Source organism: Apteryx rowi, unplaced genomic scaffold, assembly GCF_003343035.1.
Source record: "Apteryx rowi isolate R43461 unplaced genomic scaffold, aptRow1 scaffold_220, whole genome shotgun sequence".
Lineage (NCBI taxonomy): Eukaryota > Metazoa > Chordata > Aves > Apterygiformes > Apterygidae > Apteryx > Apteryx rowi.
In genome coordinates, this window is record NW_020448531.1 from 846,465 (window position 1) to 864,328 (window position 17,864).

Here is a 17,864-nt window from a genome sequence, read left to right on the forward strand (position 1 = left end):
CCCCCCAAGCAACCACCGCTCCCGTGTGCTGCCTGTGGGGAGGGGGGGCGTCGCCATGGCAACGCGCCGCCGCGCCGGGCCCTTTAAGAGGGGGCGGGGCCCGGCGGGCGGTGACGCCACCGTCACGTGGCCCTATGAGGGCGCGGGAGAGGCGGAAGTGGGGCGGTGGGGAGGATGTGGGCGTGGCGTCGGCGCTACGGTGGCCGGGACGAAGCGGCGGCGGGTGAGGTGCGTGGCGTCCGTCTGTCCGGGGGGGGGCGGGGCGGCGGTACAGGGGCCTCTGTCTGTCCTGAAGTGGTGGGAGATCTGTCTGTCTGCCTGCCTGGAGGGGTAGGGGAGGGGGTCGGTCTGTCTGTCTGCCTGGAGGAGTTGGGGTGTCTGTCTGTCTTGAGAGGGTAGGGAGGGGGTCTGTCAGTCCTGAGGGCATGGGGAGGGGGGGGTCTCTCTGTCTGTCTGTCTGTCTGTCTGTCCCAGGGGCAGGGAGGCAATGAGGGGGGGTCTCTCTGTCTGGGACGGCTGGGGGGGGGGAATCTGCCAGTCCGGAGGAATAGTAAGAGGGTCTGTCTGTCCTGGGGGGGAGTAGGGGGCACTGTCTGTCAGTCTGGGGGTAGGAGGGAGGGGGGCTGTCTGTCCTAAGGGCAGTGAGGGCGGTTTGTCTGTCTGGGGGCACAGCAAGGGGGGGTCTGTCTGTCTGTCCCAGGGCAGTGAGAGTGGTTTGTCTGGGGGCACAGCAAGGGGAGGGGTCTGTCTGTCCGTCCCAGGGCAGTGAGGGGGGTCCAGCTGTCCGGGGGGAGCGGCAGCGGCGCGGCCCCCTCAGCCCCGTGCCCTCCGCGCCAGGCTCCGTGCATGAGCCCGTCCCGTGATGAGCTCCAAGGCCAAGAGGGTGCTGCCCACCCGGCCTGAGCCGCCCACCGTGGAGCAGATCCTGGCRGACGTGAGGGGCACCCGCCCATCCGACCCCGTCTTCGTGCTCGCYGCGGAGCCGCGCCGAGGCGGCGGGAATGACGGCATCCCCTTGCCAGGTGAGCCCGCGCGGTCCTGCCATGAGCCTCCCAGGCTCGGCAGAAACCTGCCTGCCCCGCGGCCGTGGGGCGCGACGGGGGGCGGCCGCGGTGGGGGCGAGAGGGACGGGGCGCTCTGCCGGCGGCCGCTGAGCCGCCTCTCCCACCCTGCCAGATTTCCCCGTCCCTGAGAAGCACGAGGATGCCACCGACGAAAGGGAGCGCCTGTATCGGCAGAGCCGTTCCTACGTGGAGATGAACCAGCGGCTGCAGGAGTCCTGCCTCCTGCTGAAGGAGAAATGCGAGGAGCTGAGACAGGCGGGAGCGACTCTGGAGCAGGATATCTTGGAAATGAGGCAAAAAGCTTTCTGAGACCCCTCGCCTCCCTTGAGCGGCTGGAGAGCACAGGCAGAGCTCACCCAGCCGGGCTCGTACTTGATTTGAAAAGCTAAAGCGGGTCCCCGGCACTCAGGACTCCTCTGTCCAGATCCCAGAGGATTTTGGTGGGTGCCGGCCTGCGATAGGCRCCCTGAGGACGTCCCTTGTGACTGTGTTCGCGTATTCCTAGTCACTGAAAGCTACTACAGAGGCAGCTCTGTTTGTTTGTGTTCGATTTCCTAGAACTGACACTGCTGCTGCTTCCCTGCGACCCCGCAGGCCCCGGCAGGCCACGTGAACGCGCCTTCGCTGGTGTCCCTTCCCTCACTGGGCCTGCGAGGGGCCCCGGGGCTGTTCCTGAAGCTGAGGGCTGTGCCATGTTCGCAGCCTGACCTCTCCCCAGGGAGTGGCAGTGATCTCGCTGCTCATGCTGGGCAGGGATCCTGGGAGCTGGCCCTTGGATCCGTCATGAGGACGCGGTAGCAGGCTCCTAGCAGGAAGCCTGGCCCAGCCCGGCTGCCGGAGCAGGAGGCGGCGCTCGGAGCTTGCGTTTGCTTTGTCGTTTCTGTGGCCTCGGTGCCGTTGCCCCCTGGGAAGTGGCATGTCCGCGCCCTCGCGCCACCGGTTCACCTATGACTTCTCCATCTGGTACTGCCCTGAGGACGACCGCATCGCCTCAGACATCTCAAAGGTGTTGACGAAAGAGGGGTTTCGGGGCTACACAGAGCATCAGGACCAAGTGGCAGGGACGTCCGTCATCCTGACAGCCACCCAGGTCATTCAGGCCAGCCGAGTTGCCATCATCATCCTGTCCACCAGGTCCCTGGGTGACCCTTGGTGCCAGCGTGTCTCCGAGTGGAACCTGCAGCACAGCATTCACGACGATGGGACCAAGATCATCCCTGTTTATGTGGACATAAAGAAGAACGAAGTGCCCATGTTTCTACAGCACCTTACCGGACTGGAATATAAAAACACCTTCTTCTACAAGAGGCTTGTGGATAGCCTGAGAAAATCTCAGTCACGGGCAAGCAAGGCACGGTGTGCGTGTTCCTCCAGAGCAGCCCAAGCGAAGAGCTGAGAGCGCCGTGCGGGGCTGGGGGCAGCGACGGGCCACTTCCCTGCCAACGAGGAGCTGGGGGCTGGAGCTCGGTGTGGGGTTTTGTGGCCCGTTCCGTGTCTGGGGTTTGCTTGGCCGTCCCCGCAACGACGGCAGCAGCGGCGGGAGTGCGGTTGTGTTGTCTGCTAATAAAGATGGTGGTGGTGGTGGGAATGTGTCGCTCCAGTGTGCTCTCCCTGCGGCATGTCAAGGCCTGGGGCTGCGACTGTCACAAATCTCTGTCTTTAAGAAGTTCTTACAAAGACCCTTCGCAGAGAATGGAGGATGCGCCTGTTCCTGCAAGCTCCGGGGTGCTGGGGAGAGCTACTAACGGGCTCCGTCAGCCCCTGAGCTCATCTGCCCCATCCCCACAGCCTTGCTTCGGCTGCTGAGCTGAGCATAAGGGATCCCAGCCCGGTCTCTGCCCACCAGCTCATGCTCGGAGGTCACCTGGGCTGTGTTGTTTTTCGGGTGGGCTAGGGCTGTGAGACGGCACTAAGGGCCGAGGGCAGGTCTGAGCTACCTGTTGCTGCAGGCAGATTTGGGCCGTTTTGCAAGTGGTTTTATCACACTCGCAGATATCTGCTGCACTCGCAAGCACCTCTTCCCTCCTTCCTGCACGGCGTGCGTCTGCCCCCTGCAACCGCCCTCTGCTTTCACACGTGGTTTGGGCTCCGAGCGCACCATGTGCCACCTGCGCGGAGCGGGACATGCGCCGAGCTCCGCAGCGCGGCCGGGTGCTTGCGAGGGGTGGAAGCGGCATGGAGGCGAAGGGGAGCCTGGTGCTGCTCCTCACGCTGCTGATCCCCTCTTGGGCCGGGCCAGGTGAGCGGGGGCAGCCGGCGGGGGGGGTCTCGAGGTTGGCGCTCTTGGGGATTTGGCGGCAGGCTTGCGGACGCGCAGGGATTTGGTTGCTTTATGCGCTGGGGGGCTGCCGGCTGGGTCGCCCTCCCTCGGGCCCTTCCCTCGCCTCCGGGCTCGGGAGATGGCACCGTTTCCCGGAGCCATGGCAGCACCCGGACGGACGCTTCTTTCCCCAGCAGCCCGGGGCTGGTTCCAGCCCTCGATCATCGGGGGGCAGGAGGCCAAACCTCACTCCAGGCCCTACATGGTGTCCATCTGGCGCAAGGGCCATCACACCTGCGGGGGAGCCCTGGTGCACAAGCGGTGGGTGCTGACGGCCGCCCACTGCATCTCCCAGCAGTGAGTAGGGGACGGGCCACGTCCTGCCCATGCCGGGGGGCCGGGGGGGCCGGGCAGGCGGTGGGGAAACGAGCCGGGGTGGCCCCACGGTCCGGCTAATGCCGGTTCCTGGTGCGGCACAGGGATGTGCCCAAAGGGAAGGTGGTGGTGGGGCTCCACAGCCTCTCGGAGTACGGGGTCCCCGCGCAGACCTTCGGCATCCGCAAGGTCTGTCCCCACCCCGGCTACAGCCGYGAGACGATGGAAAATGACATTCTCCTGCTCCAGGTAGGGGCCGGCACCRGCTGCGGGGTCCAGGGTGCTGCAGCTGAAACAGGGTCTCAGCTCTCCGCTGCCTCTCGCTCCTGCCTCTCTTTCCCCGCTAGGGAAGATGCTCTTTTTTTTGCAAGAAAGAGCCTTGCAGTGGGGCTGGCTGYGGTGAGGACGGGAGTCTGGGGGCAAAGAGCAGCGAGGAAAAGCCCCGCGGGCGCCGCAGCGGCACGTTCGGCGGTGCCGGCGCGCCAGGAAACRCTGCTGGGGAGGGGGCCCGTGGCCGCCTGGAGCCGAGCGGCTTTGCACGGCGCTCGCAGCCGGGGGCCGTGGGGTGGGTGACATTTCCTTTTCTCACCTCCGAGCGCCCGCGCAGCTCGGTGACATCCCCCCGGCCCCGCGGGTGCCTCGCCGTCTCCGCATGCTCTTCCTTGCCGCTGCCGGGTGCGCGGGAGCACGCTGCTGGGCCCCGAGCCGCCGGCATCCCGGGGTCGCTGCCGGGGGGGTCTAACGCCGCCCCGGCCGCTGCCCGCAGCTGGAGAGGAAGGTGCCGCTGGACAAGAGGCGGCGGCTCATCGGGCTGCTGAAGCGGGAGCCGGCGGCCGGGGAGATGTGCAGCGTGGCGGGCTGGGGCATCAACCGGACCGGCCAGCTCTCGGACCGGCTGCAGCAGCTCGAGGTCAAGGTGATGGACGTGCGGATGTGCAACAACAGCCGCTTCTGGGACGGCGAGATCGGCCCCACCATGATCTGCTTCCAGGGTTGCCRGAAAGGCTCGGCGCCCGCCAAGGTGAGGCCGTTCCGCGGGGGCTCCCCCGGGGCTCCAAACCCGCCTGCCAAGGGCTCGGCAGGGGGACGAACCCGCCTCCGTGCAGGGCGACTCCGGGGGCCCCTTGGTGTGCGGGAAGAAGGCGGCCGTGGCCGGCGTGATTTCCTTCACAAGCCGGAACGTCTTGGACCTCTTCAAGCCTGCGGTCGCCACGTCGGCGGTGAAGCACCAGAAATGGTTCCGGAAAACCCTGCGCAACGGCTGTGCCTCGGCCCCCGGCCCGGGCGCGCGGGACAGACAGACCACCCCGTCCTATTTACACAGGTTTGCTTTTAATTTTTAATACTGTCCAGAGTCTCGGTAAAATAACATCCTTAGTACATACATACAGCGATGGGGGGGGGAATGGGGACCAGGAGCGGAAAACGGGACGCCGCAAACCCCAGTGCGTTTCTCCGCAGAAGAGGACCGAAGGCGGCGTTCGGACGCGGGGGAGAGACGGGGCGAGGGGAGCGGGGCCGCGGAGCCAGCGCTTAACCGCGGGGCCGCAGCCAGGTACGTGGGGCCACACTCTCCCTCCACGGCACGCGGGCCGGATGCTGAACCGCGGCRTTCGGGAGAGGGGGCAGCGGGTTCCCCAGGGGACTTCAGCCTCCGGTCCCCGCTCAGATGCGGGTGCTGCGTCCCCCCGGCGTGGTCCCGGTTGCGGGAACGGAGGTGCCCCGCGGATGTGCATGTCCCCAGGGACCTCCTGCCTGTCCCAGTGCCCCCCACGGGTGTCCCCACAGCCCCCCCTTGCATGTCCTTGCAGCCCCCGTGAGCGTCCCCACAGCACTGGCACGTGGGGACACCCTGGGTCACCCCTGCACCGCTCGCAGGCGATGGACAGAAACCCAGAGTGCCCCGGTCCYGGTGCTGCCCGACCCTGGGAAGTGCTGATCCCTGCAGGCGCCGGAGCCGGGGCTGCAGCTGCGGTGCCGGGGTGGGTGGCAGGGCGGGAGCACCTGGAGCACATGGGGATGCCCGGAGCGAGGGGACGCCGAGGTGTGTGGGTTCCTCCGTCCCCATCGCGGGGGTCCCACGTGCTTCCCGGAGCTCGGCGTGCCGGGTGGGAGCCGGCCGGCGGCGGGGAGCGCGGGGCGTCCCCGGGCCGTGCGGGGCCGCGGGCGTAGTCCAGTCCTGGGTGGACTCGTGTCCGCGGGGACGCGCCGGGGCTCTTCCCACCCCGGGATCGGGGCGGTGCGGATGGGACGAGGGGCCCAGGCCCTTTCCCTGGAGCTGGGCGCCCCCGGAGCCGGCTCAGCATCCTGGCCCCTTCCCCAGGCAGCACCCCGCTCCCCGGCCCGGCGTCGCCGCCGCCCTCCGAGCATCACCCGCAGGACGACGGGGTCCCGCCAGCTCCTCGGCCGCGCACCCAGCCGCACCGTTTCCGCCGCTACCGCCTGCCCTCCGCGACGCCGCTCGGCTCCCCCTCGCCTAACGGCATAACCCAGCGCGAGCACCGCGGCTGCAGGTTGCTCATCAGCGCCGTAATTAGGGACCCCGTGCAGCACGAGCGGGGTCCCGGTGCCCAGCCCCATCTCCCCGTGGCCGCACGCTCTGTCCCGTGACGTCTCTCCCTGCTGCGCTTCCAAGCGGGGGGGATTCCCCCCCTCCCCTTTTTTAATAAATTAGCTGATTAGTGGCAGAGCCGGGTGTTAGTGCCGATATGTGAGCTGAAGCATGCAGCGGAGCCCCGGCGTTAAGGCTTTGCGCGGCGCGTTCCCGGAGCGAGCGCGGCCCCCGCACGAAGCGCAGCAGGACCCGATCCCCGCCTCGGCCCAAGCGGGGTGCGGACCCTGCTCGCCCGCGGGCAGACGGGAGCGTCGCCCTCCCGTCCCGGAGCTGCCGAGCGCCCCGGGAGCCGGAGCACGGCAGGGACCCACCTCCTCCGCCAGCATCGCCACATCCCACAAAGGGATGCGGTGCCACCACTGCGAAAAACATCCTGCTTGCTCCAGCATTCCGGTATGGGCTGCAGCCAGTCCTGGCATCCCCCCAGGCTTTGCCTGGCCTCCAGCGGTGGATACATCGGCGCTCCGTTAAAATAAAACCAAAGGCAGGGTGGGGGAGCGGGTCGGGGTTACTTGCCGTTCTCCAGCTGTCCTGCATCTCCTTCCCTGCCGAGACGGTCCCGGCCGGCTCCGAAGGTGGATGGTGGCTCCCGGGATGCCCGCGGGTGGAGGGGGTCAGTGCTGCGGCTCCGGGGGCTCTTCCTGCTCCGGCAGCGCGGGATGCGGGGACCCGCATGGAGGTGTTTTATCTGCAGCAGCTGTTTAAGCCTGGATTTTCTCCGCCGCCTTGTCGGCCACCACGGCCACGGCCATGGGGCTGGGGATGTAGTTGAAGGGGGTGACGCGGGCGGCTCGGCTGGGGGAGCCGTGCCGGCTGGCGGGGAAGCTCCCGCCGGCTGCGGGCTCGTGGCCGAAGATGGGCAGGGGGCCCTTGGCGGGGGCCAGGCCCTCGCCGGCGCCGGCGGCGCGGCCGTGCTCGGGCACCGCTCGGCTCTCCAGCGTGGGCGAGGTGCTGGAGTTGGTCTTGGTGGCGGCGAAGTCCTCGGTCTGCACCACGGCGTCGCTGGTCTTCCTCGGAGTGCTGGGGCTCACCTCCTCCTCCTGCTCTTCCTCCTCCTCCTCCTCCTCCTCCGCGGCGCTGGCCAGCGGCAGCGCCGAGGACGGCAGCGTGCTCTTGAGGATGTGCGGGATGTCTTCGTCCCGGATCCTCCGCCAGGTGCCCTTCATCATCACCATCGGCGGCTTCTCCGCCACCGCCGCCACCGCGGGACCCTCCTCGGTCCGCCGCCGCCGCCGCGGCGCCAAAGCCTCGGAGCTGGCGGAGAGGGCGGAGGAGGGGCTGCCGGCCCTCCTGGCCACGCTGATGTTGGGCGAGGACGAGTACCTCTTGAAGGGCTCGGGCGCAGCCGCGCCGCTCTTCACCGGCAGCCGGGACGGGCTCTCCGAGCTGGTTCTCCGGGGAGCCTTGGCCCCGGCGGGCGCCCTGCTGCCGGGCTGAGCCCTGGCGCCGAGGGGCCGTGAGCCGGGAGCCGCCGCCTTGGCCGCCTTGAGCTCCTCGCAGCGCGACGAGCAGAGGAAGACGGCGGGGAGGGCGGTGCGGCTGCGCGGCGGTGGCGGCGGCGGCGGCGAGGAGCCCGGGGCCGGCGCCAGCTCGGCGCGGTGCCGCAGCAGCAGGCTGGATGACTCCTTGATGAAGGTGAGCTGGCGCAGGAAGCCAGAGCGGTCCGAGTCGCTGCCGCTGGAGCGGGCCGACGCCACGCGCACCAGGTCGAGCCGGCCGGCCGGCGGCACCCCTCGCCCACCACCGCCGCCGCCGCGCAGCTTGGCGCTGCCCGCCTGCTCCTCCAGCGCCGGCAGCGCTCCCCGGCCCGGCAGCACCTTCTTGCTGGGCTTCTGCATGAAGGGGATGCGCACGGGCGACTTCTGCGTCTTGTGCTGCTTGGGCGCCGGGGACTTGGGCGCCGGCGCTCTGCCCGGGGCGCCCGGCGGGGACGAGCTGCCGCCCGCCTTGCCCCCCGGCGCGGGACCCTGCCTGGCCGGCTGCGAGGGCGACGGCAGCTTCTTCGGGACGGGCTGGGACGGGGTGGAGGTGCGGGAGGAGCCCGAGGACGGCGGCCCCTTGCCCATGCGGGCGGGCGGCGTGGTGCTCCGCTTGGGCAGCGCCAGGTCGCTCAGCTCCGAGGGCTTCCCCAGCCGGTGCAGGCTCCGCGACCGCTGCTGGCTCAGCGAGAGGTTCTTGGCCGGCGCCTCGGGCTTCGCCGCGGCGCTTTTCTTCGGCGTGGACCGCGGGCTGGGCATCTCCTTGGCCAGGCTGGGCATGTAGATCACGGTCCTGCCGCGGAAAACCACGGGCAGGTTCGGCATCGGCTTCTGCGGGGCTGGGCTCCTGGCCGCCCCGGCGCTCCTGCCGCCCGCGGCCCTGGCCTCCGGCGCTTTCTTCCCCTCCGGAAAGCCCTTGGCGTGCTCCCTCTTCTCAGCCTCCGTGCCTGCGCCCTTGGCGGCCCGTTTCTTCTCCTTCCTCTCCAGGGAGAGCTGCAGGGTGGAGCCGACCGAGAGCCCCGACACGAAGGAGAGGATGGAGTCCGACTCGGAGGACGGCTCCCGCGACAGGGATGCCGCGGCCTGGTGCAGCCAGGTGACGATGGAGTTGGCGCCTTCCTGGATGGCTTTCCACTCCACGCTGTCCAAGTCGGAGCCCCGGTCGGAGCCGGCGTCCTCGGCGGGACGATGCCTGGCCTCGGGCTTCCTCTCCCTCCCACCGAGGCCCTTGGCGCCGGAGACCTTGAGCTTCTGCTTGCGCTCGGCGGTGCGCCGCCGCGCCGACGGCCGCCGCCGCTTGGGCATGGCCGAGCCGATGCACTTCTGCAGCAGGTCGTCCTCGGAGTTGAGGCTGAGCGAGCTGGGGGAGCTGCCCCGCGCCTGCCCCAGCGCCTTGCCGGCCCGCGGCCGGGCAGCTTTGCCGTAGGGCTGCGCCCGGCCCTCGCCCTCGGAGAGGTTGGCATCGCTCAGGGAGCTCATGGAAGAGCTGAGCGAGTAGCACGGCGGCATCTCGTCCGCGATGAGGTTGTGCTGCAGCTTGGCAGCCGCCTTCTTCGCCTTGGCGGGCGCCGGCTGGGCGCTCGGCTCCGGCTCCTGCCGGGAAACGGAGCCGCTCCAACGCTCTTTGCGCAGGGTCCGGCCGGGCTGGGCTCTCCTGCCCGGCGTGTCCCTCCCGGCCTCCAGCGGCTCGTCGGAGTCGTGCTCGTAGAAGCAGTAGACGGCCTCCTCCGTCGGCGTGGTGTGGCACAGCGACTGGAAGGCCACGCTGCCGCCGCGGCCACCGTCCTCGCGGGGAGCTTCCTTCCTCCCGGCACTGCCACCGGGACGAGGCCCCGGGCTGCCGGTCCTGCCCGCGCTCAGCTCCAGGGTCGCACCGCTCTTGGAGGGCACCCGGCCCCGCTTTGCATCCGTGCCTTGGCCCCTGCTCGGCTGGGTCGGACCGGCCCCGCTCGACGCTGCCTTGGGCTTGCAGGCTGAGCTCCCGCGGGTCGGCGTGGAGCTGCTGGAGGAGGATCTCTTCCCCGCGCTGCCGTTGTTGGCCCTCCGCGGCTCCCGGTGCCCCTCAGCCCGGCTGCGCCCCCCGGGCAGCGCCGCCGCCGCCTCTCTCCTCTCCGGCATCTTCCCGGAGCCGTGCTGGCGCTCGGCCTCCTCCTTGGCGGGGTAGCGGAGGGTCTCGTCGCTCAGCGAGGCGGCGCTGGAGAAGTTGACGGGGGTGCCGTCCGCCGAGTCGGTGAAGGAGTCGTCGTCCTTGAAGAGGTCCCGGGCGGCGGCTCGCAGGTGCTTGGGGACGCCGGGGTGCGAGTGGGCAGGCACCAGCATGTAGACGGGCACGTGCACGGCCTTCTTGGTCTGCGGGTGCAGCACCTGGCCGGAGAGCAGGGACGTCTTCACCTTGCGGAAGCGGGAGGGCATGGCGGAGTTGATGCACTCCTTCAGGATCTCGATGTCGTCGTCGGAGTTGGGCTCCGGGCGGTCCGCCCTCCTCCTGCCTTCCAGGTACCGCTCCTCCCGCCTGTCCTCCCGCTTCTCGTGAGCCACAAAGTTCAGGCTGTTCTTCTCCGGGAAGGTGGGCATCAGCTTGAGCTCCACGTCTTTCTGGACGTAGTGCTCGTGGAGGGGCAGGGCACTGAGGCTGGAAGCACAGGAGAAGTTCTCGTTGGGTTTCTCCACCGTGAAGTAGACCATGGAGTCCAGGTCCTGGGGCAGCTGGAAGCGCTCCTTGAAGTCGGTGATCTCCATGAACTTCTTGACGTTGTTCTCCCACTGGATGTTGAACTGGCTGGTCTCCTTCTCCGGCTGGCACCCCAGCTCAAAGAGGGGCGTCTTGCTGCGGCTGGGCGGCATGGTCTGCCCGGGGCTGTCGGGCAGCTCACTGGGGCTGATGGTGCCACTGATCATCTCGCTGCAAGGGTCGCTCTGGATGGAGCTGGCGATGGACGGACTCTCGAAGCTGCCCAGGGAGCTGACGGAGCTGCACCGGCTCATCACCAGCGGCGTCTCCTGGATGTAGTTCTCCGACGAGCTCGAGGGCGTGAGGTCCTCGTGGTGCGATGGGGATGACTCCCGCAGGAAGACCTTGTCACGCTTCTGGAAGGGGATTGTGATGGGCTGGGAAATCCCGACTGGCGTGGTTGGGCCCGGATCCGCCGCCTTCTCCTTCTCCTGCCGCCCGTCCTCAGGCTCCCCGTCCCCTTCCTCCATCTCGATGATCTCCAGGGAGGAGTCGCTGTCGATGTCGTTCTCGCTGTGGCTCTGCCCGTCCAGCACGTTGTCGGCCGAGGAGAGGGAGGAGAGCGAGCTGCACCGGGAGAAGCAAATCGGGGTGTCCTCCACCGAGTACTTCTGCACCGACTCCTGCTCCGCCGTGGCTGGCGGGTGGGCAGACAGCTTCTCCGGGATCTTGCTGAGGGTCTCGGCTGTCTGCAGAAGCACAGGGGGCAGCCAGGCTTGCTTCCTGCCCAGGAGCGAGGGGTGGTGGCCGGTGCTGGCCAGCCCCCCGGCGCTCGCGGCCGAGCTGCTCTTGGCCAGGTTCTCGAGCAGAGGAATGTGCTGGTAGGATGGGGAGAGTTTGATCGTGTGGACCTGCGGGTCGGAGGAAAGCTTGCTGCCCACGTCCTTCTTCCATTCAGGCTCCTTGTCCGGTGCCTTGGGACTGGGGAAAGTCACCGTCTTCTTGGCCCTTTCGGGCAGGTCTCTCTGCTCTGGCTTGTCCGGCTCCCCCGGGTCTTTGGCCTTGAGCGCGGGCGGCTCGATCCGCTCGGGCTTGTTGCTGAGGATGTTCTTGAGGTCAAGCCTGCTGGGCCGCTTCTGGTACCGCTGCAGCTCCTCGCGGTAGTCGAGGAAGGAGGCCCGGGTGCAGGGCTTCATGTGCTCCTTGGTGCAGTAGCCGTCGCTGGTGCTGCCGCTGTTGAGGCTGTCGTTGGACAGGCTGGTGTAGGCCGTCTTCAGCCGCAGCAGCGTGTGCGCCCGGCTCAGGTTCTCCCGCTTCACGAAGCCGCTGGTGTCCGAGAGGCGGCACGGCGAGCAGGACTGGGCACGCGCCTCGTGCGCCTCCTCGGCGCCGTACTGCCAGTCCAGGCAGTGGTCCTCGGAGCTGAGGCTGAAGCTGTCGTCTGAGGACGTGTGCATGGTGGAGATGTCTTCCACCAGCTTGTCGATCTTGGCCACCGTGCTGGAGATCTTGTTGGCCAGCTTCTCGGCAGCCAGCGAAACGTCGTCCTCCGGCAACGGTGGCTTCTTGGGCTCGGCCGGCTTGCTGCTGGTGTCCTTTTCCGGCTCCGGACACCTCCTCTGTGCAAGAGCCCGGGGCAGGGCCTGGCCTTGGAGGAAGGAGGAATTGAGGAACATGGAGAGGACGGAGGCGTTCCCCGTCTCCACGCCAGTTGAGACGTTGGGCACCTCGTCATCATCAAAGCAGCCGGAGTCGGAAGCGTAGTCCTTCACGAGGCTCTCCATGTGCCGCATCGGCTTCTTCACGCTCTGGCTCTTCAGGCTCTGCTTCTCCATGGTGTCAAAGGTCTCGGCCAAGTGCTTCGCATCCAGCTCGGCCTCCAGAGCCTTCTGCTTCCTCATGTAGAGGGAAGGCATGCAGGATCCCGGGGAGATGACGGCAGCATCCTTGTACTTGGGGGGCCGGTTGGTGAGCAGGTTGCGGAGGGCGGCAGCGCTGCCCATGGCGATCATCTTGTGCTTGGAGTGGATGAGGCTGCGGAGCATGCTGACGGCCCCCAGGTCCCAGAGCAGCTCCTGGTCCTTGGGGCTGCGGGCGGAGAGGTTCCAGAGCGTGCCGCAGGCGTTGCTCACAATGGTGAGGCTGTGCGACCGCAGGTGCTGCAGCAGCGTCTGCAGGCAGTTGTGGTCCCGGAGCACCTGCCTGCGAGACACGGATCACCCCATTGCTCAGGGGGGAAGCGAGCACGGAGGAGGGAGCTGGTGGCCAAGCCGCAGCCCAGGGCGATGGCAGGACACCCGGGTTCCCCGTGCCCCAGCTGGGAGGGATGTGCGTGGTGTGCCCCCAACGGGGACTGCATCACCTTCCTTCTCCCTGCTCCGCATCCCCGGGGACAAGGTGCTCCAAGCCAGCTGGGGCTGTTCCAGCAAGGGGCAGGAAGGACCATGCATGGGATGAGCCAGGGGGGACCACCGTGCACCCCAGGAGCACCCTTGGGTGGGCTTGCCGGCTGCGGGAGCAGCTCCTCCCGCCCCGGCCGCCCTCACCTGTAGTCCTCGCGTGTGGCGATGAGGCTGGAGACGTTCCTGAGGATGCCGCCCCCGCTCTCGATGATGGCCAGCGAGTTGCTCTGGCACTTGTAGGTGAGGGTGCTCACCAGGAAGCCCAGGGCCCCCTCCACCACGCAGATGGCAGCTTTGTTCTCCGTGCTGTGCGCCGACAGGTTCCAGAGCGCGCTGAGGACGCTCTTGAGCGTCGACTCCTGCCCGGGGGGGGGGGGGGACAGGTTCCCCCAGGTCAGCCCTGGTGCCGCAGCCCCCTCGCCCCGCTGCAGAGGGGCCCCGCGCACGCGTGCACCCCGCGCTCACCTTGGTGGCGTGCAGCGCGCACTGCGTCAGCCCCGTCACGCTGCCCACCTCCCGCAGCACCTTCTTGCTGTTGATGTCGGCCCGCCAGGAGAGGTTCCTCAGGATGCTGGACACCACCTGGGAGGGCAGAGCGAGCGCGCGGGCAATCCTGCGCTCCGGGGCTCTCCTGGGCATCCCAGCAGAAGCAGGACCCCAGGGTGTCCCCGTGGTGGGGGGGGTGCATGGCCTGTCGCCGTCCCCATCCCCGTCCCCATCCCCGTCCACCCACCTGGTGCAGCTCCTCGCTGTCGGAAGCCAGCTGGGCCACGATGGCTTCCATGCAGCCACGGCGGGAGCACAGCGTTGCCTGCAGGGAGGATGAGCGGCGTGAGTGTGCATGCCACGGTGGCCCACGGACCTGCTCCCGGACCTGCTGCCCCCCCCATTCCTGGTCCCCCCCAACCCCCGGACCTTGTTGACCACGTCGCCAAAGGTGAGGTTGGTGAGGGCCATCCCCGCGTAGCGCCTCAGCGCCAGGTTCAGCGGGTCGCTCGTCATCTTGTGCATCTCGTAGTCCACCTGCAGCAGCTCGGCCACCGCCTGCAGCCCACCTGGGGGGGATGGCACGGGACACAGGGTGACACGGGCCCGGATGCCTCCCCGGTGCCACCACCTGTGCGCCAGCCACGAGGGGCAGAGACGCAGGGGACGCTGGCCACAGCGGGGGGGACACGTGGTGGTGGGGCATCTGCAGCCCCGAGGCCTCCCCGCCACGCTGTGCAGGGACGGGGATGGGGACGGAGCCCCACGTCCGCTCCCGGCTGCCCCCTGCTCACCCAGCTCGTTCATGGCGCGCCGGTACTCCTCGTCGAAGGAGAGCTTCATGATGGCGCAGGTGGCCTGGCAGATCTGGGGCTCGATGGGCACCGGCGCTGTCGGGGGAGCAGGGGTGAGCTGGGCTGCACACCCGGGGCCAGCCCGGCCTCCCCGTGCCCCAGCGAGGCTGGGGGATCCTCAGGGCTCACAGGGCTGAGCATGAGCAAATCACCCCCCCACACACCCCGTCGCCTCCTTCCTCCACGCACCGCATGCACGGACATGCAGCCACGCGCACACCGCAGGGTGCAATCCGATGCATGCATGCACATGTGCACACACCTGCACATGCACACCGCAAGGTGCAATCCGACGCATGCATGCACACGTGCACACACCTGCACACGCACAGCACAGGGTGCAATCCGACACACACATGCACATGTGCACACATCTGCACACGCACAGCACAGGGTGCAATCTGACACATGCACGCACATGTGCACACGCCTGCATGCGCACACCGCAGGGTGCAATCTGACGCATGCATGCACATGTGCACATGCCTGCACATGCACAGCACAGGGTGCAATCCGACGCATGCATGCACACGTGCACACGCCTGCACGCGCACAGCACATGCTTGCCCTGTACCCGTGCTGCCCTCAGGGCCCTTGCCCCTGTCGCGGCTCTGCATCTGCAGCCAGTCCCAGCAGGTCTCCGAGTAGGAGCGGATCTGCTCCAGCACGTGCAGCACCCGCATCTCCTTCTTGGCCTGGCCCTCGTCGGGCTGCGAGAAGACGATGTTGTGCAGGGCAGCGTTGGCCCGCATGCGGGCGTCCTTGGCGCCGGCAGGGCTCTCGGGCGGCCCCGGCTCCCGGTCCGTGTCGTGCAGGATCTGGATGAGCAGGGGCAGGCAGCCCGACTTGCGCATGGCCAGGCAGCTCTCCTGCGAGCTGGACATGGCCAGCAGCGTGCGGGACATGTCGTCCTTGTCCCGCGTCGCCAGCATGGACAGGAGCCAGAAGACCACCTCCACCTGCAGACCGGGGAGCCGGGGTTACGTCCTGGGGCCGGGGCTGCGTCTCGGCTCCGGTGCCCGGCGGGGACGGCTCCTACCTTGCTGTTGCCCAGGCTGCTGCCCCCATCTTCGGGATGGGTCGGGATGTCGAGGCTGCTGTCCTCCTCCATGCCCGGCAGCTTCCCGCAGAGCTGCGGAGGACGGGGCAAGCGGGGCCACGTTGCAGCGCAGCCGCCCCCAGCCCCGGGTGGCTCGTGGTGGCCACGCCGTGACGCGGGGAGGCCGAGCATGCCATGCCTTGCGGCGATGCACATCACCTCGCCGGCTCGTGCTGCCGTGCCGCCTTCCCCGCGTGCTGGGTGCTTTGCACAGCCCGAGCTGCACCGCTAAATTCTGTGGCATTTCTCAACTGTTGCAACTGCTGCTTTCTTAAATGCCACAGCCGTATTTTTTAAGCTGATACTGGGTCTGAGCAGCGAGTGCTGCCACGATAATGCGCTCGAGAAAGGCAGAGCGTGGGTAACACGAGCAGGGTGGGAAGCGGGGCCCGCGTCAGAGCTCGCGCAGGTGGGCGAGCAGAGGTGACAGCGGGGCCGCGCGGGATGTGGGGGGTGACTGGGCAATGGAGGGGACGTGGGGGTGATGGAGGGGCCGTGCGGGACATGGGGGTGGTGGAGGGGCTGTGCAGAACATGGGGCTGATGGAGGGGCTCTGTGGGATGTGGTGCTGATGGGGCGATGGAGAGGCCGTTGCAGGACACAGGGCTGGTGGAGAGGCCATGCAGGACATAGAGGTGATGGAGAGGCCGTGCAAGACACATGGGTGATGGAGAGGCCGTGCAGGACATGAGGGCGATGGAGAGGCCATGCAGGACATAGAGGTGATGGAGAGGCTGTGCAGAACATGGGGCTGATGGAGAGGCCGTGCAGGACATGGGCGATGGAGCGGCCGTGCGGGATGTGGTGCTGCCGGGGCGATGGAGGGGCCGTGGCAGGCAGCCGGGGGCGGCCGTGCCTCCCCGCTCGGGGCCGCCGGCAGATGCTGCGCGGCGCCAAGGCGGCCGCCCGCCGCTCGCCATGGCCTACTTCTGGTCTCCATGGCAACTGCCCATTCCACGGTGCCCGAGCCACACAAAGCCCTGGCTGTGCCGCCGGCTCCCGCGGGGCCGGGGGAAGGCGATGGGGACGGCGGGGAGGCTGCGGCCGGTCCCTCCCTGCACCCTGCCTCCGCCGCCTGCCCAGCGCCGGCCCCGTTACCTGCGGCTCCGACTGCTGCACCTTGTCCTGAGCCTCCATGAGCTCCTTGTCGATCTGCTCCAGCCGGGATGCCCGGATCTGTGTGCATGGAGCAGGTGTCAGTGCAGGCTGGGACCCCCTGGCACCCCCAGCCCCGAGAGCCTGGCATGGGGCTGGGAGATCTGGGGACGAGGGCGCACAGGGCTGGGGAAAGTTAGGGATGAGGGTGCACAGAGCTGGGCACAACGATGCTCAGGACTGGGGAAAGCAGGACACGAGGGTGCCCAGTCCGGAGGGCCCGGGGAGGATGGCGGTCGGAGCCTCTCCAGATGCAGGACGGGAGGAGCGGAGCGGGGATGGGACGGGCGCCGGCGGCCCTGACCTGCGCTCGCTGCACCATCTCGTCGGCCGTGCCGAAGCGCTCCTCCATCAGCGAGCGGATGTGCTGGGCCTCAAACTCCAGCTGCTGCCGGATGAGGTCCATCTGCATGGAGAACTGCGGAGCGGGAGGCGGCGTGACGGGGGGGCCGGGGCAGCCGGGCCGGGCCGGATCGGGGCTCCCGTGGCGGCCCCCCACTCACCGTCTCCACGTGGGGCAGCTCGTCCAGGCGCTTGGAGAGGCTCTGCAGCTGCGTGTAGTACCAGCCCTTCTCCTTCTCCTCCTTCTCGATCTCGCCCAGCAGGAAGCACCTGGGGAGCGGGAGGCAGCGCCCGTCAGCGGGGCGTCCCGGCGGGCACGGCTGCCTGCAGCCCTGGGACGGGCGCCCGGACCCCCCCCCCGTGCGGCGGGACGGGGCGGGCGTCACCTCTCGCGGTCCAGCTCCTCCAGGAGGCGGATGGTGGCCCGGCTCAGGTCCCCGACGCTGTCCTTGCGCCGCGGCGCCGCAGCGTGCAGCGGGCTGTCCTCGGGGCTGCGCCCGGGGCCGCACAGCTCCGGGGCCAGCGCTGACGGCGGGAACTTGAGGTTGTAGAGGCTGCTGATGTCCATCTGCAGAGCTGGGGACGGGGGGACGGGGGGGACGGCGGGTGAAGGGGGGCTCGGCAGCAGGTCCCGCGTGCCGTCCACGGCGGGCAGAGTTAAGGGGAAATCTGCCCTCGGTGCTCCCCAGCGTCCGGGCTGGAGCCTGGCTGCTGACCCACCTTTCAGCTGGTCCAGGACCTCCGTCTGCCCCGAGGACACCATGACCCGCGCCTCCTGCTCCAGCTTGCCCTGCAGGTGCTTCAGGACTTCCTAAAATACGCACGGACCCATCGGAGGGGATGCTGGGGCGACGGAGGAGGCCCTGGGCCCCGGCATCCCCTTTCCCGGCACAGGGCTGACCCCCCCCGGCTCCGGGGCTCACCTTCATGTCCGAGGTCTCATTTTCCAGCTTGGAGAGGTGGTTGGAGTTGTCCTCCAGCTCGCGGCGGAGGTGGGTGTTCTCCTTCTTCAGCGCCTCCACCTGCCGCACCAGCTGGTCGTACGAGGCGATGGAGCCGGACAT

At 68.7% G+C, this 17,864-nt stretch overlaps 3 protein-coding genes across 3 annotated transcripts; 2 read left to right on the forward strand and 1 right to left on the reverse strand.

Annotated features, from left to right (window-relative positions):
* The first annotated feature begins 151 nt into the window (after positions 1-151).
* Positions 152-2,658, forward strand: CUNH19orf25 (chromosome unknown C19orf25 homolog). The gene is made up of 3 exons (XM_026064850.1): positions 152-228; positions 838-1,022; positions 1,177-2,658. Exons 2-3 carry the CDS (start codon positions 863-865, stop codon positions 1,371-1,373), a joined length of 357 nt encoding a protein of 118 aa, XP_025920635.1. The 5' UTR covers positions 152-228; positions 838-862; the 3' UTR covers positions 1,374-2,658.
* Positions 2,659-3,239: 581 nt separating this feature from the next.
* LOC112965604 (granzyme M-like) lies at positions 3,240-6,985 on the forward strand. The gene is made up of 7 exons (XM_026064747.1): positions 3,240-3,303; positions 3,519-3,681; positions 3,804-3,948; positions 4,466-4,720; positions 4,806-5,023; positions 5,161-5,254; positions 6,023-6,985. The coding sequence occupies exons 1-6, from the start codon at positions 3,240-3,242 to the stop codon at positions 5,234-5,236; spliced, it is 921 nt and encodes a 306-aa protein (XP_025920532.1). The 3' UTR covers positions 5,237-5,254; positions 6,023-6,985.
* Positions 6,986-6,992: 7 nt separating this feature from the next.
* APC2 (APC2, WNT signaling pathway regulator) lies at positions 6,993-17,864 on the reverse strand. Its single transcript, XM_026064748.1, has 16 exons — positions 17,724-17,864; positions 17,521-17,611; positions 17,187-17,376; positions 16,962-17,070; positions 16,763-16,876; positions 16,402-16,479; positions 15,244-15,336; positions 14,764-15,163; positions 14,145-14,240; positions 13,780-13,919; positions 13,598-13,675; positions 13,330-13,446; positions 13,009-13,223; positions 11,529-12,664; positions 10,081-11,399; positions 6,993-10,038 (listed from the first exon to the last, which is right to left on the reverse strand). Exons 1-16 carry the CDS (start codon positions 17,862-17,864, stop codon positions 7,015-7,017), a joined length of 7,341 nt encoding a protein of 2,446 aa, XP_025920533.1. The 3' UTR covers positions 6,993-7,014.